At 35.2% G+C, this 16,233-nt stretch overlaps 1 protein-coding gene across 9 annotated transcripts in view; it reads left to right on the top strand.

The window, feature by feature from the left end:
* SLIT2 (slit guidance ligand 2) overlaps positions 1–16,233 on the top strand; it is a 245,505-nt gene that overhangs the window by 191,638 nt on the left and 37,634 nt on the right. For 8 of the 9 annotated variants that reach the window (XM_015285716.4, XM_025149451.3, XM_040698653.2 and 5 more), the window contains 9 exons: positions 840–914; positions 3,901–4,044; positions 5,889–6,032; positions 6,697–6,863; positions 7,694–7,826; positions 8,863–8,931; positions 11,842–11,913; positions 12,135–12,206; positions 13,526–13,597. In XM_015285716.4, the coding sequence (XP_015141202.3) occupies positions 840–914; positions 3,901–4,044; positions 5,889–6,032; positions 6,697–6,863; positions 7,694–7,826; positions 8,863–8,931; positions 11,842–11,913; positions 12,135–12,206; positions 13,526–13,597 (948 nt within the window). The remainder of the gene's footprint in view (positions 1–839; positions 915–3,900; positions 4,045–5,888; positions 6,033–6,696; positions 6,864–7,693; positions 7,827–8,862; positions 8,932–11,841; positions 11,914–12,134; positions 12,207–13,525; positions 13,598–16,233) is intronic. The other variant, XM_025149453.3, reaches the window with a different exon arrangement.

Here is a 16,233-nt window from a genome sequence, read left to right as displayed (position 1 = left end):
GCTTCCTTAATAAGATTACTCCATTTCCATTTTCTGTTCAGAAGAGGAAATAAGGGACACTGGGTCAGGGCACACATTTTTTAAAATAGATGTCCCCTAACCCAGCAGCTGCTAAATGTACACTGCACTAGAACAGTCTTGATACCTGGGCAGGAAAGATAAAAATCCATGTGACTTTTTAGGCTAGTATCTGCTACTTACTGCACTTTCGTAGTGTTACAAAGCAACAATTAATGCTCTCTTGCACAATTTGTGTGTTATGTTTAGTGGTTGAAGATGAACCATGGCCAAAGAAATGTTTTTAAATTCTTCTGAATGCCTACACATTGTGTTTCAGTCGCTATTCCAGAGAAGCATTGAGAATAAAGTAATTATTTCATTCTTGTAAATAGTGTTCTGTGAACACCTCCAGATGTCTGGCAAACTCCACCTGATATCCTTTAAAGAACAGTAAACTAATCTTCAGTCGTTTATATGTACTTCTTAAAGATTTTTATTTATAAGTTGCCATGGAAGTCTTCCCTAGCTATGTTTGTGCTTTTCTTCTCTCAAAAGAAAATTTAAAACATCTTCTTATATTTCTCTGCAGTTTTAGCTGTATGCTACTTTGTAATCTGTTTTTGATTCTGTATGTCTTACGTATGCCTAATTTTAACTAATGAGAATGTTCATTCATGGGAATTGTCAGAATTAGAAATGTCAGTATATGTTGAATTGTTCTTCAGATACCAGTACTGAACAGCTATTCAGTTCAACCATTCCGAAAAGCTCCCTTAGTCTGGAGCGTTCTGTACCAATGCTTGAATAATTTTTTCTGAAATTGATGTCATTTCTTGTAGGCGACTCAATAACAATGAATTTTCAGTCCTGGAAGCTACTGGGATCTTTAAGAAGCTTCCTCAACTACGAAAAATGTAAGTACCACTTCAATGATCTTGTCTATTTCGATATCGCATTAGTATTAGTGCTGTCTTTCTTCACCTTTGATAGTTAAAGTCTATTAAAGTTTCAATATATTTTAATGAAGAAATCAAGAATGGGTTTATATCAGTCATTGAGGTAGATCAAAGCTAGCCGTCCATCTCTTCGGGACTAAGCAATCCAGTAACAGCTTCTCCTGGTGCACAGCTCCAGCAGCTCTGCTGCGTGGTCCTGCCAGCTGGTCTGTTACGCAGCCACAGCAGGGAACTTGAGCATAAACCGTTCAAAAGTGGTTCCAGTAACCTTTTGTAACTTCCTGTACTACTACTCCCTAACCAGGCAGTTTTGCCTCTTTCAGCACATTCAAGACATGCCTTTGATTCTGTGCTTCATTAAACTATCATTAGATGAGGGAAATATCAAAATTAAATGACTGAGAAAAAAAAAGAGAGAGAAGGTTTGATAGTCCATTTTCACAGCTGACATTCTAAGAGTTGTTTGTAATCTTACCAATTGTAGATGTTAATAAACCTATGAAAAGCTTTTCTTTCACTTTAGGCATTTGGCAGACATTCAAGAGCAGATCATTTAGTTACTTAGTGGCTCTGTGCTCAGTATTTTCAGGATTTAATCCAGGCATAAATACTAAGTGGAGAAAAATGCAAGCCAAAATTATTGAAAATGATGCACTGCTTTATTAAATGCAGTCACCAAGTTACTACCACTTGTAAAAATTTGGTTTGTGCTACCAGTGACTAAAAAGTCAAGGTGAGCAACAGTGTTGTATAACTACGTATTAGCCTTGCCCAGATATGAGCTGGCAGCTGTCATGATCATAACTGGTTAAGTACTTACTGCTGATTTTTGAGACATTTTTTTTTTTCTTTTGACCTATCCACTTGAGTATGCCTTGCTAATTTGGGTCTGGGTTGAAGTACTTAAGATTAAGAATACAGGAATGACTGACACAGCAGTATATTGGGGCTACAGAGTAGATATCCAGTTTTCTTCATTCCTCAAGGATCTCAGATTAGCACTTTTCACAGCTGTAAAATACTTAAAGTAGCATACCAATACACACATACATCAATTCTTCATATTTAAGACAAATGGAGGCTAGGGAATGGACTGTCAGTAATTAGATCTTTTCAGGCTATAAAGCTAGATTAGTCAACATCTCATGCTACCTAAATCTCATTTGCTGCTATTTAGTTGAAGAAGAGGTGTTCAAGACAAAAGAAAAAGTCAGAATATTAATCAGTGCATCTGTCTGCTGAACTCCTTAAGAGCTTTGAAATCTCTATAACTGAGGAGGAAAAAACTGGGAAAATATTACAGAAAAGTTAACGTTTTAATAGTATTCCATAACTTTTTAATACAGCTAACAATTATTAAAATATTCAGTTCAGAGAATGCCTTAGCATGACTGCAAACAGTTAGGTGTTAGAGTAAGAGTGAATTCTGTATTTGCGTAAAGTTCACATTCCTTCTGCAAATTCAAATAGGTGCATAGGTCATTCTGCACAAATGACATTGAGGAATTGAGACCTAAATGTTTAATTGATTTGATAGTTCATAATTAATAAAGCACACATATCACTGATTAGCCATGCAGCATTAGTCCTTAAAATAACCTTTGAAATATCCCTTAAAATGTGTGGTAGATGGAGTAATGACCATGTTATGCCACAAACAAGGAAAATTTTAGGAAACTAAGAGCCTGACATCTTTAAGTCAATTGAGATGAGAAATAATGAATTTCTTGCTTCCAGTCTTGTGCAGTAACTTACAGGAGACTGAACAGCTTCACCTTGAAACTAAGTGAAAGTGATGATTATATCCTTCATCACAGGCAAAGTACATGAGAAATTACAGCTAGGCTAGAGATGAGGAGTCAGCACTCAGACAAAGCCACACATCCTTTTTTCTATGTCTTAGGTGATAGCACCAGTTCACACTGGCAAGTGTATGAATTTTTACTGTAACTAATTCTGTGTTTCTCATGATAAAGTAAAATAATGCTCTGTAGAAGGTGCATCAAATAACATTTGATTTTCTCTCCAACATCATTAATTCTGTTAAGTAAAAACTTTTTAGCTTCATTGTATTTCAGAATTTCTCAGAGCATGTTTAAGAGCTCTGTGAAAATCACTAGTGAATTGTGACACTGTCTAGTGTGTAGGTAAACACTTAACTATTCTGAACAAGATACAAGCATAGTAAGTATAAATAGACTTACTTGAAAAGCAAAACAAGAATAGAATGAAAAATCTTTTTAAAATGTGTATTCTTGTGTATGCACATTTATCGTATATACATTACAGATACTTTCCATTTAGGATGTAATTTCCATATTTAAACTAAAAACCACAAACACTAAAATATTTTGGCAGTATCTTAGGATATTTTCCCACATTTTTATCCACTTTGCATGTGAATTGCAGATAATTGAACTATCTTGTTTATGAAGCCTTATTTTTTTACTAATGTCAAAAATGATTAACATATCATTTCTGTTTGCATTCACACATTTCATTTACATATGTTGCTGTTTATACTATTTTCTTACATCTGTGTCTGTTGAGATGTAATAAAGAAATCAGAGTAGTTGTGCGAATTCTCATGCAGTACCATTTTGTCATCAATTTATCTAATAACGCTATAAGGACTAGAGTCAGAAGATGTATATTCTTTCACAAGATTGGGATTTTTTTTTTTTTATGAAGAGAAATTTTTGTGTGGCAGCAGCATGTGCTGGGCAATTGTAAACAGTTTCCAAAAACTGCTGTAGAAATCTTTATTTGTGTAGTCAGCAGGACATAAACTTTTGTTTTTTCCAGTTCAAAGTTCAACAGTATGTTCATTGCTTTTACACAGAAACTTATTATCTTGAAATCTACTTAGTTTTTAGTAGTTCATTTAGGATATTTAATTAAAAAAAAAACGTGTTTTTCTGTTGTTTCTGTTAATGTGTAATAGAAACCTGAGCAATAACAAGATTACAGATATTGAAGAAGGTGCATTTGATGGAGCCTCTGGTGTCAATGAACTATTGCTCACTAGCAATCGTTTGGAAACTGTTAGAGACAAAATGTTCAAAGGACTGGAAAGTCTTAAAACACTGTAAGTATAATCATTTGGGTGTTCTTATTTCTTCTTTTCCTATTTCTTTAAAGTAATATTCTGTTTGCCTTAAAAACTTTGCTTTTGGATTAGCTATGGATTACGCAAGTATATATTAGGTCCTTTTCCTATTTCACAGAAAGGTTCTGAGAAAGAATATGAATTTTTTAATTATTGATATAATGTAGCTGAAGTTCTACAGAAATTATGTTCCCTCTTAAATGATGAAACAGTTGAGAATAGTAAACATCCAGCTGTGGAAACAGAAGTGGGAATAATCATCTGCTTGAAAGCAAAATAATTTTGCATTGGAATTATACATTTTACATAATGGAATCTGATTCAGTCCAACTCAATCGTTGGGTATTTTGCTAGAGGAAAAAATGATTCTGGGGGATATCGAAATGTGGGAAATGATTCTCTCCTAACTAATTTTAATGTCATTTCAACAGTGAACGGAGCAGCAAAAGTACTATAGCTTGAACTTATTTCATTCTTTCCATGAAGGTAGTTTAGCTCTTTCCACTCAAAAAGAAAAAAAAAAAAAATGTTTATACAATCTCCAGCTTCTTGGCATTCTTCAGCATCAATCCTTTTGATCAGCAGCCCAGAGCCAACATAAATGGTCTCTGGGGCTTCAGCTGTCTGAAGATATTGGGCTTTTTAATTTTTAATATATCAGACCTATAATATACAACATTTCATTTAAAGCTGATAAATTTGTTAGAAGCAGCTAGACCACAGTATTGAAGAAAATTATTTATTTGTTGAAGGGCAAGTAGGAAAGCAGAAAACTTCAAAGCTCCTGTGTTTTCTAACAGATATATAAGAGATTTCAAAATAGGTGTTTCATGCTTTATTTCTGTAATTTTTACTAAGTCTTAGAGTCGTGCTGAGGAAGAGTCTGGGTAGTTTGATTTCTGTCATTTGAAAGAGTTGAGAATGTAGTAGAAGTGCTTTCTATCTTTTATCCTATGAAAATTTAGTGTAGAAGGGATCTCAGGAGGCCAGCCTGGTACAGATTTCTGCTCAATGTAAATAGCAGTTCAGCACTCGCTTAGGCTTGGAAGCTCAAAGTGGAAAGTATGGACTGCTGTGTGTGTCTGATTTGGAGGATTTCAGTCAATTTAATTTATTGTTGATTACTGATTCTATTACTGAAATATAAAAAACACATGATCGGGGAAATAGCCTCTTGCATTGGCAAAACAACTTTCTGTCCTCCACTTCTCTCCACACACGCTACACTCAGGTGCCAGGCAGTGCATGGGTCACTGATGTTCCTCTAGCAGTAGCAGTTCCGTCAAGTCATGCCTCTTGGCCTCTGCTTGGGCCGCAGTTCAGCTCTGGCCCCTGCTCTCACACCACTTTGGCTCCAGGAGCTGCTCCTTTGGCTGCAGCCCCTGCCTGAGCTGCTGTTCAGCCCTGTCACTCCTCCTACTCCAGGGTGGTCTTCTCAACTTCCCATCTCCTCCCTCCTCCTGCTATGACAGGAGTTTCTCCTTTTTACCCCCCACTTTTGCCTTATCTTAAACTCACAGGTTCTCTCAACTCATCAGTTCAGAGGCACTACAGCCTCCTCTGTGTCGTTTGGTTTTTGGCTGCTACAGGCTGATTGGCATGGAGCAATCCCTGACCTCTCCTTTATGAGGCTACTTCTTCATGTTTATACCTAGTTTAGTTGAAGCATTTGCACGTACATCTTTTTAATTTTAATCTCTTTGCCAGAGTGCACAGAGGAAATGTTAGGTGGTCCATGCTATTTGAAATCAGTACTGACACAAAACATTACTGAGTGCTTTGACCGGCCATAAGCTGGAAAATGCTGAACTTTATTTCCTCAGGATGCTGAGGAGTAACCGTGTGAGCTGTGTGGGGAACGACAGTTTCACAGGCCTGAGCTCTGTCCGTCTGCTCTCACTATATGACAACCAGATCACCACCGTGGCACCCGGCTCCTTCGATACCCTGCATTCACTCTCTACATTGTGAGTCACATTTGTGTCCCTTTTTAAATGCAGTGCGTATAAGGGAAGAGAAATTTGGGTAAGAAGTTGCCAGTCAGTTTACTGTGGGAAGCATCATTCAGGAACTTACTTAAACCCCATTTTTACATAAAAAGTGACACTTTGCACTGAGTGACTAATTTGTGCATATTAAGGGTGGCATGTTTGTAAATAATGGAATTGTCGATATGTTTTTGCTGAAGGTAAGAGATGCGAAAGTACTGAGACTTCTAGAAGTAATTCCATTTTTATAACTGGCATGTAATCAACTTAGCTGTCACTTTAGATAGGGAACTTATTCTCTGGAGCAAATAAAAGATGGAAATCTTGAGATGACAAATTAATGGAATAGCTGTTGTCAGGTTAAAGCTAATAATGTAAAGTAATCAGCCTTCATCTTTATATGAAATTATTGTATAATCAGTACAGTGTGGCTTGACAACTAGTTAAGTCTTTGACAGTTTTAAATTATTTCTAAACGAGCTCTATTAGGATTCACTATGTAGAGCCTAAATTACAGCTTTTAACTATGGTTTGTACATACTGGTGTTTGAAGAACTGTATTTAAGCTTAGGTTTTTGAAAATAGAATACTTAGAATGAAAAAAAGTTCTGTCACGAGAGGTGAACTTTCATGTGGTTCTCAGAAACCTCTTGGCCAATCCTTTCAACTGCAACTGCCATCTTGCATGGCTTGGAGATTGGCTAAGGAAGAAACGCATTGTGACGGGAAACCCTCGCTGTCAGAAACCTTATTTCCTCAAAGAGATTCCTATCCAGGATGTGGCAATTCAGGATTTTACATGTGATGATGGTAAGAAAGTTTATATTTTAACCTTTACAACTTCAGCTTTCGTATGAGTAGTTTCATGATTTCCATGAGACACAAAGTAACGTTCTTTAACTTGAGAAATAGTATTCTTTAAATCATTTCATGAGTTTCCTACTCATTTACTTTATCAGTTTAAAAACTTTTCACCCACTTTTTGATAATTAGCAAGCATATGGCTATAGTATATGTACTTTCAAAACTTTTTTCGCTTATGTTCTGTAATGCAATTATAATTTAGAGATAACACAAAGTAAATTGATTAAATGCTGTAGTTCAAATGAGAATACTTTCGAATGTTGATGCTCACATCAAGCACTCCTTCAGACTGCTTGATCAGTTATCATGATGTTTTGCTCAGTTTGTGACTTCCACAATTTCAGAATTCCCCTCAACATCTCTCTCACATGCACTTCCATGTATTGAATTATTAGTTAGTTAGTTTTCAAAACTGTAACTCTTCTTTAAAGGGACTCCATTTATTTTAAATTATTTGCTTATTTTGAAAATCAGCATACATATATTGCTTTATTATACTTCATTTTAAGTTGCATTATTTCTTTAATGTTTTGGTTTTTTTTCCCATACAATAACATTTTTATCTAGTAATCTAGTAAAACAGCATTGTACTAAATAAAGTGTTACTTGAAATATAAATACTTGGAACAATGAAATGACAGTATTTTCCATTCATAGCGATATCATTATGCAGAAATCTCATTTTTACTTATGGGAATTACACGTAGGACATTGTAGCTAATCCTCAAATTTTATTTGCATAGCAATCTTAGCATCTGTATTTTTTTAATGACCAGGAAATGATGACAATAGCTGCTCTCCACTGTCCCGCTGTCCTGCAGAATGTACTTGTCTAGACACAGTTGTTCGCTGCAGCAACAAAGGCCTAAAAGCTTTGCCTAAAGGCATCCCAAAAGATGTAACTGAACTGTAAGTGGCGCACATTTTTCCCTTTCATAAAAATCAATGTCAGATATGTGGTGTGAGATTCAACAATAAGGGGAGCACTGAAGAATTTGCTTCCATAAATCGGTTGAAATTTATTGATATACTGCTTTGTAGATATAAAGACTTGCAAAGAATCTTGAGAACGCTGAAGTTATGTTTGAATTAGCAATGCTGGCTACATCTCAAAACACTCTTAAGAATCCTGTGTTGCTGCAAAGCTTTAAAAATTTATATATATAGAATTGTAATCACTCTTTGAATTTATAATTCCTGCAATTAAACACTGTGTGTCACTGAATATGGTCATTATATTACAATGGATTAAATTATAGGCAAAAGTGAATCTGATTAATCTGTAAACACTACTCAAAATAAGAAGGAATGAAGTTCAATTATATTCAAAAGCAAAAAAGGGGAGATTTAGGTTAGGTATTAGGAGGAAGTTTTTCACATGGAGGCTGGTGATGCACTGGAACAGGTTGCCCAAGGAGGTTGTGGATGCCCCCTCCCTGGAAGTATTCAAGGCCAGGCTGGATGAGTCTTTGAGTAACTTGGCATAGAGGGAGATGTCCCTGCCTATAGCAGGGGGTTTGGAACTAGATGATCTTAAGGGTCCCTTCCAACCCAAACCATTCTATGGTTCTGTGATTATTTTTTTGTGATAGCTGAAGTCCACACTTAACATGACTTGCGTAAGTCATGCTTACTTTTTACCAGTAGGTGTGTGAGAAATGGAGATGATAACTCATCTTAAAGAAGCATTTAAGAAGTAAAAAAAATTGCTATGTAACTACTATTACTTCATAATATTCCAAGTATCTGATACAGTACTGTTTGCAACTTAGGCTCCAGATGCCCTAGAAAACAGTATTTGTATACAAGGCTTCTTATAAAATGAGAATATTATGTATTCATTCAAAACTTTATTTACTGTTTGATTCTAAAATTAGTAAATGAAGATGCTATTATTTTAATGAAAAAAAATAATAATGCTATGTATTTTATTTTTCTATTTTAGATATTTGGATGGAAACCAGTTTACTCTTGTTCCTAAAGAGCTCTCCAACTACAAACATTTAACACTTATGTAAGTAGCTTTAAAACAACTTGCTCTACTCACATGAAAACAAAATCAAAATATCTCCTACTTCATTATACTTGGTTTTATTTTTAGAATAGATAAATAAATAAATAAATAAATAAATAAATAAATATTTTAGTAAACATAACACTCAAATACATTTTGTAATGCAGGGTTTTTTATGCCACTAATCACATCCAACATACGATATACTCAGTCACATTTAATGAACTGGGATGTTTCATTCCAGTGGTTACATCAGGAAGTAAATAAAGTGTTAAACTAGAAAAAGTTATACAATTTTAAAAAATATGTTAAGGTATTACAAAATTTTGTTACATAGCTCCATAAAGGCATTATAAAGAAAGATTTTGTGGTATGCTTTATATAGGAATAGCAGGAGTAGCACATTCTACTGTTGTAATATGCCCTTCTACTTGTCCAATAATATACAGCTTATACATGGTTCTAGAGCTGATATAGAACTTCATACTCCTGACTGTGACTGACTCACTCTGATTTGAGGCAAATCACAAACTGCTGTGAAATTTATTACTTCTACTTCATGAAAGATTTGAATACGATTTCCATACTTTGGAAGAGTAAAATGAGAGAAACAGGAAGGCTGACAATGTAAATGGCTGTAATTCTATTGTCTTTGTTAGCACTAAAAAAATTTATACCAGCTGAACTTGAACTGCATAACATTCCGAAAGTACTTTGCGATTTCAGTGTAATCGGGGAAAAAAGTATCCAAAGCAGGGAGAAGCAAAATCCTTTGAATTTCTTTTTGACTGATTTTAGAGCACTGCTGCTAAAATTGAAAATAAGTTGGCACTCAAAAAGAAGAACTTTATTTCCTTTACTTACCTAATGCTAGATAAAAGTGGCTGTGCTCACAAATTTAGAAAAGAGATGCTTTCAAACCTTTCTATATTTTACAAATAGCATCAGAAAAAAGAATCCTGCAATATTCTCAAATGTATGTAGGTCACTCTGAAAGTAATACCTCCTGTTTATTTCCATGGAAGCTGAACAAAAACAGGGAGCTCAATAACATTAACCAATAGAGCAAAATCACTACAAAACACTATTTTTCAACAATGTCTCACCAACATTAACTGCATTTTTGCCTGTGTTGAACAAGAGCCTGCATGTTGTGCTCATAAAAATCTGCACCAGCGGAGGTGACCCACTGTCACTGCTAAAATGCACCACCACAACCTCACTGCGCTCACATCCACTGTTTGGTCTCCATAAATGTTCAGCAAGCATCAATGAATGTCAATGGCTGTAGTGTTTTACACATGGAGGAATTCAGGGACACACTTCTGCTTCACCTGCACTTCCATGTCAGGTGCCATTTTGTCAGACTGTCCCTTTGCAACAAAACGTAACAGAATATTGGTGGGAAGGTTCAACCTCTACTGCCATACAAGCAACATCCACCTCTTACATCATGAGTCAATATAATAAAATATAATTACTTTTGGAGCAGCTCTCACATACAGTGCAGACCTTTTAAGAAGTCTCTGTTGATTGTGTAGGGAAGTTAAGTAGGATCTAACTCAAAGCACACAGAAAAAAAAATGTTGGAATTTCAGTGCATAGAAGAAGCAAACATATAGATTGAACTGTATATATTAACAGTGTCATTGGAGAAAGGATATATGACTGGAGATGAAGTTAATTAGAGTAACAATAACAAGGCTTCTATGACAAAGGTTAGGTACTCCTGGCATATTTTCGACAAACATAGCCAGAAATTATATAACTTTACCTCTTCATTGGAAAATACACATGTACTATTTAGCAGACATTTGTAATACAAGAATTTATAGCTGAGCTGTAAATAAAATACAAATGAGTATTAACAGTTTCCATTTATCAGAGTTGTGGGGATACATTATTGTTATCTCTTCTGATTGTAACCTCATACAGCTGTTCTGAATTTGAGAATGTTCCTCAGCTGTGTTTGGAAGATCAAAATTCTTCTGTGGCCAAACAAGGAATTACTTTTGACTCTGTTGAGATCCAGACTTACATAGACAATTGTTTATTTCTAACTTCTTTCTCATGTAAATAGATTGCACTGTTATACATGGCGAGTATGTTTGCTATTATGAGTCAATTGTCTTACATGCTTTCATGAAATGGAGAAATATGTGTACTGCATAGCTATTTAACAGTCAAAATACCAACATCACCTCAGAAACAAATGCTTAAACAGATTCATAATTAAATATCACCACCAAATACAGTAAACTTTAGTGAAATAGCCAACAGAAAACAAAAACTAGAGCAAAATATGAGACTCAGGAAGAGGCATTATTCAAATTCAATACAGCCTCTTCAAAGCTTCTTTGAAGCTACCAGTGTACCACTCCAGCTTCTGTCATATTTGCACTTAAGATTTTATCCATTAGAATATTGAACAACAAGAAAGATGTTAAGACCATAAATCATAGATAGTATTCTGTGTAATAGTCTGGGCTTTGATGTATTCAGCCTACAGATGTGAAGTAGAATATTATATGATATTTACTCAGGTTTCATTAGGGACATGAAAAAAAAAATGATTTCAACTTTAAACCATCACTTTTATTTCTATACTTGGGTTCATGTAAGATTGTGTTATTAACTCAGTAGCATGATGGACATTGCTGTTGTAAAAGAATGCATCACGCTGCTTTTTCATCTGTGTTGAAATGAAAATGCTTTCCATTGATCAAGCTAAATGCGTGCTGGGCTTGTGTATGGCATGTGAAAATAAAAATGTGTGCTGCTTTAAATATTGATACCAATGATGATGCTACTTCTACTAATAAAAATAATTTGTCTGTCAGTTTAACTTCCAGTGTTTCAGGACTCGGGCAGTCATTTTAAGGTCTGAATTTTTGAATTTATTTTTTATAGAGATTTAAGTAACAACAGAATCAGCACTCTTTCTAATCAGAGCTTCAGCAACATGACTCAGCTGCTCACCTTGTAAGTTTAAACATGTAACATTGACACTTTTAAAACATTGCAGTGTTTTTTGTCTTGAAAGAAGGGGCATTTTGTTGATATTAAAGCTTGCTTTTTGTAGAGGCTGTAAAATAACTTGTTTCCTAACGAGCTATGTGTGCAAAAGCTGTTTATGGTCATGCTCTGCATTCTGTTTACTGAATGCTTGATTCACTTGCTGACAGTAATGTGTATGTTTTCAGAATTCTTAGTTACAACCGCCTGAGGTGTATCCCTGCACGGACTTTTGATGGGTTGAAATCACTTAGGTTGCTGTAAGTATTATTTCTTAAGTGTTATTATTTTCCATTTTTTTTTATTTGGACAAGTCAGACAGTGGGTTTTAAAATCTATCAGTTATTTGATAAGTTACAATTACGTAGTCATAGAACTCTTAATTCATTCTAGGGGAGTATACTGTCAAAATGCTGCACAAGACATTAGATGATCCTGGACAATGTGTATATACTAAAGCATATGCTTATGACTTTTCTGCTTTTTAATCTTGACTGTACCTCTTTTTGAGTTACGTTCTTAATTGTTATGATATTTAAATTCTAACAAAATGTAATATACATAAATTTCTCAGTTATACATGAGAATTTTTGCAGCTGAATTATGAAGATATTTATTCCTACAATCAATTTCCGTATTTCTTGCTTCATTTATTTGGGAGTATTTCCAAAACCATTGCATTATGTTTAACTATTGAAAACCAATAAAATAAATGTTTGATTCTAAGAAAACATTAACTTTTAACACTAAGAAAAATGTGGTTTTAAGGGCATTAGGATAAGCAACAAAAAAGGGAAAAAGCAAAATAAAAACCAGTCTGTCTACTTTACAGCTTCAGTTTGTTATAAAAAATGATAAATTCTATATCAAAAGATTCCCCACTGAAAATGTAATGTTTGTCTGTATTTCAGTATTTTATAACTGTTTCGTAGCCTAAATTAATTATCTCAAGCATGACATTTTTTTTTCTGTGTGCTCAGATAACTGCATTTATTTTATATAAATACAAAGAGCTTCAACTGTTAACCATAATTCTGTATACACGTAAATGAATTAATTTGTATAAAAGGAGAGATTTTTATGTAGGTATGCTACAGAAGACCAGTCCCAGTATTGATGCCTAATAAGATCTTTACTATCCAATTAAGAAAACAACTTTAATACTTATTTTATATTCATGAACAGTCAGTACCTGTATTTTCCATATAACTGTGAAAGATAAAAAACACATGAACAAAATTAGTCGAAATTTCAGGGAACTGATGAAAAAAGTCAGAAATAACAACTCTTCTGCCAAGCCTGAATTCAGTAAGCAATTTGCAGAAATACACTTTTGACAGACCTTTGCTCTTTAAATTTTAAAATATTCATATCATTATTAACATTTCTAATTAAAAATATAAGTTGAAAAAATTCAAGTGATAAGTAGGCAGCTGGTTAGAGCTTTAAAAAAAAAGGTGGAAACACAGGGGAACTGGAAAAAAAGAAAAGATTTAAACTGTTTACAAAAGTTGAAATTTTTAAAATGAATCTGCAGAGTTTTATCCATATATCTTATGTTATTTATCTTCTTTCTAAGGTCTTTACATGGCAATGATATTTCTGTGGTTCCTGAAGGAGCCTTTAATGATCTTTCAGCGTTATCACACCTGTGAGTATTCAGATGATAATCATGTCTTTTACATTATGTTTAACAAATTTCATATAGTTGAACAGTGATAACAGTGAAAGTCTGCTCTGGAACAACCCCATGCAGAAGCACAGGCTGGGTACTGGCCAACTTAGCAGAAAAATCCTGGACCTCCTGGAGGGCAGCAAACTGAATGTCAGCCACGTGCCCTTATGGCAATGAAGGCTAAAGATTCTCTGGGCCAAATTAGTTACTGAGCAGCAAGGTGGTTGAGGAGAGTGGTCACTCGCTTCTGTTCAGCCTTATATGAACAGTTCTGAAATACACATTCAGTTTCTCCAGTGCAAAGTAGGTGTGTACAAAACAGCGAGTCCAGGATAGGAGCAAGCAAGGTGGAGTGGGCAATGTGAACTGTGAGGAGACAGGAACTGGGCTTATTAAAGAGATAAGAGTGATTTTAGGTATGGACCTAATAGCAGTCTTCAAGCCTTTAGTCTAAGGGAATTACAGCAATGGCTGAAACAGATTTTTCTCAGAGGGTGCAAAGTGAAGAATAAGTCAACAGTCACAATCTGCAATATGGGACGTTTCACTGAACTTAATAAAAAATTCTTCATCATGAGGGTGGTTCAGCTTTGGAAAAGGCTGCCCAGAGAAATGGAGGAATCCCCCCCTGGAGATATTCAGAACTCAACAAAGCAATCCTGCTCTGACTTTAAAGTGAGCCATGCTTCGTGCAAGAGGTAGGACTAATTGACCTCCAAAGTGCTCCCCCAACCTAAATTATTCTGTGATTCTCTGTTGATGGTTATTAAGTTGACACTGAATGCATGGCATCTGATTACACAATCTCATCTGTGGCAGTACTTCTGTTTTAGTTTTCAGTGGGAACTCCAAGCAAGTTACCTACCTATAAACCATAATATATTTATGGATAGTTATTAAATCTTTGCTTGCAGTTGAAGAGTAAATAGACTGATGCTTTTAGATGTACTTGTTTTTTATTTTTCTGAGCAGCTGGAGTTGTTAAATAATTATCTTCTATTTCAATGTTGGACATTTGCATTTAATTTTCCATTCCTCAGAAATTTGATGAGCCTGATTAAGCTTTAAGTCATTGGTAACTCATCCAGATGCTACTATTAAACTAGCTCAACTGTATCAAATATCAGTAAGACTTAAATAGAATCACAGAATCATATCATAGAATGGCCTGGGTTTAAAAGGACCACAATGATCATGTAGTTTCAACCCCCCTGCTATGTGCAGGGTTGCCAACCACCAGACCAGGCTGCTTAGAGCCACATCCAGCCTGGCCTTGAATGCCTCCAGGGATGGAGCATCCACAACCTCCTTGGGCAACCTGTTCCTGTGTGTCACCACCTTCTGCATGGAAAAACTTCCTTCTAATACCTAACCTAAACCTCCCCTGACTCAGTTTAAGACCATTCCCCCTTGTCCTATCACTATCCACCCTCATAAACAGCCATTCCCCTTCCCGTTCATATGCTCCCTTCAATTCACTGGAAGGCCACAGTGAGGTCTCCCCGAAGCCTTCTCTTCTCCAAGCTAAACAAGCCCAGTTCCCTCAACCTTTCCTCATAGGAGAGGTGCTCCAGCCCTTTGATCATGTTAGTGGTCCTCTTCTAGACCCTCTCCAAGAGCTCCACGTCCTTCCTGTACTAGGAGCCCCAAGTCTATTGGAAAATACACTTGATTGTCTTTGCTGTTAATTTTTTCTTAATTTTACTAGTTATCCTTTCTAACATTCCTATTTTAGCAAAGCAACTGCATTACCTCAATTTGGGCTGACAGTTACTCTTGCAAATATGATCTGAGCAAATTGTAGGTATTTATTTTTAGATGGGGAGTGCACCATGACCCAACCATATTACCGGGTCTCATTTTTGTTACTAGTCTGACTAAAGCCTGACTGAACATGTATATTTGTACATGCATATGTATATATGCAATTTCTTCTGTTCAGTTGGAAGCATGCAGCTACAATGAAGAGAACTTCCTACTTAGTGCGGCAGAAAAGTGTTTCTGCAGTAGTTCCTACCACCTTTACTTGCCAAGGATTTTATTCTCCCTCTTGAAGATCCACTGATCCAAAGTTGTTCAGCAATCTGAAAAAAAGCTTAATGGTTATTGTATTCCTTAAAAGGATTATGGATACACTTTTATAGAATAGCACTTTTCTACATCCAAATCTGCATAATATATAATTGTTCTCAGAGTTTTAAGACTATTTATGATTTCTAGCGGAAAAAAATAGACACTTGAAAAGCCTTTACGGAAATTAATTCCAAAAAATCTCTAGCTAAATTGCTTTTTAATTTAAAAAGAAATCAAATTTATTTAAAGAAACTGATTTGTTTTTACAACAGGGCAATTCTTACATAGCTCCCATCAAGTTAGGAGGGTGTAGCTTTATTTACTTATAAAGGAGAAGTCTCTTACAGAAGAGCACATAGCTGTGAGTTCAGTGGGAGAGCTCCAAAGAGGAAATAATTAAATCAAATTTGCAAGTTTGGAAACAGATGGTTTGTACCGGCCTGGGAGTCATAAACTGAAAAGGAAAAATATCTGGGTGGAACTCTGTGGGCTTGTTCTGGTTGCTTTGGAAGAAATACTTTTTTCTTCGTAACCTAATT

The sequence above is a fragment of the Gallus gallus genome, chromosome 4 (genome assembly GCF_016699485.2).
Source record: "Gallus gallus isolate bGalGal1 chromosome 4, bGalGal1.mat.broiler.GRCg7b, whole genome shotgun sequence".
Lineage (NCBI taxonomy): Eukaryota > Metazoa > Chordata > Aves > Galliformes > Phasianidae > Gallus > Gallus gallus.
The sequence above is the reverse complement of the archived record's forward strand: the minus strand, read 5'-3'. Positions and strand labels throughout refer to the sequence as shown.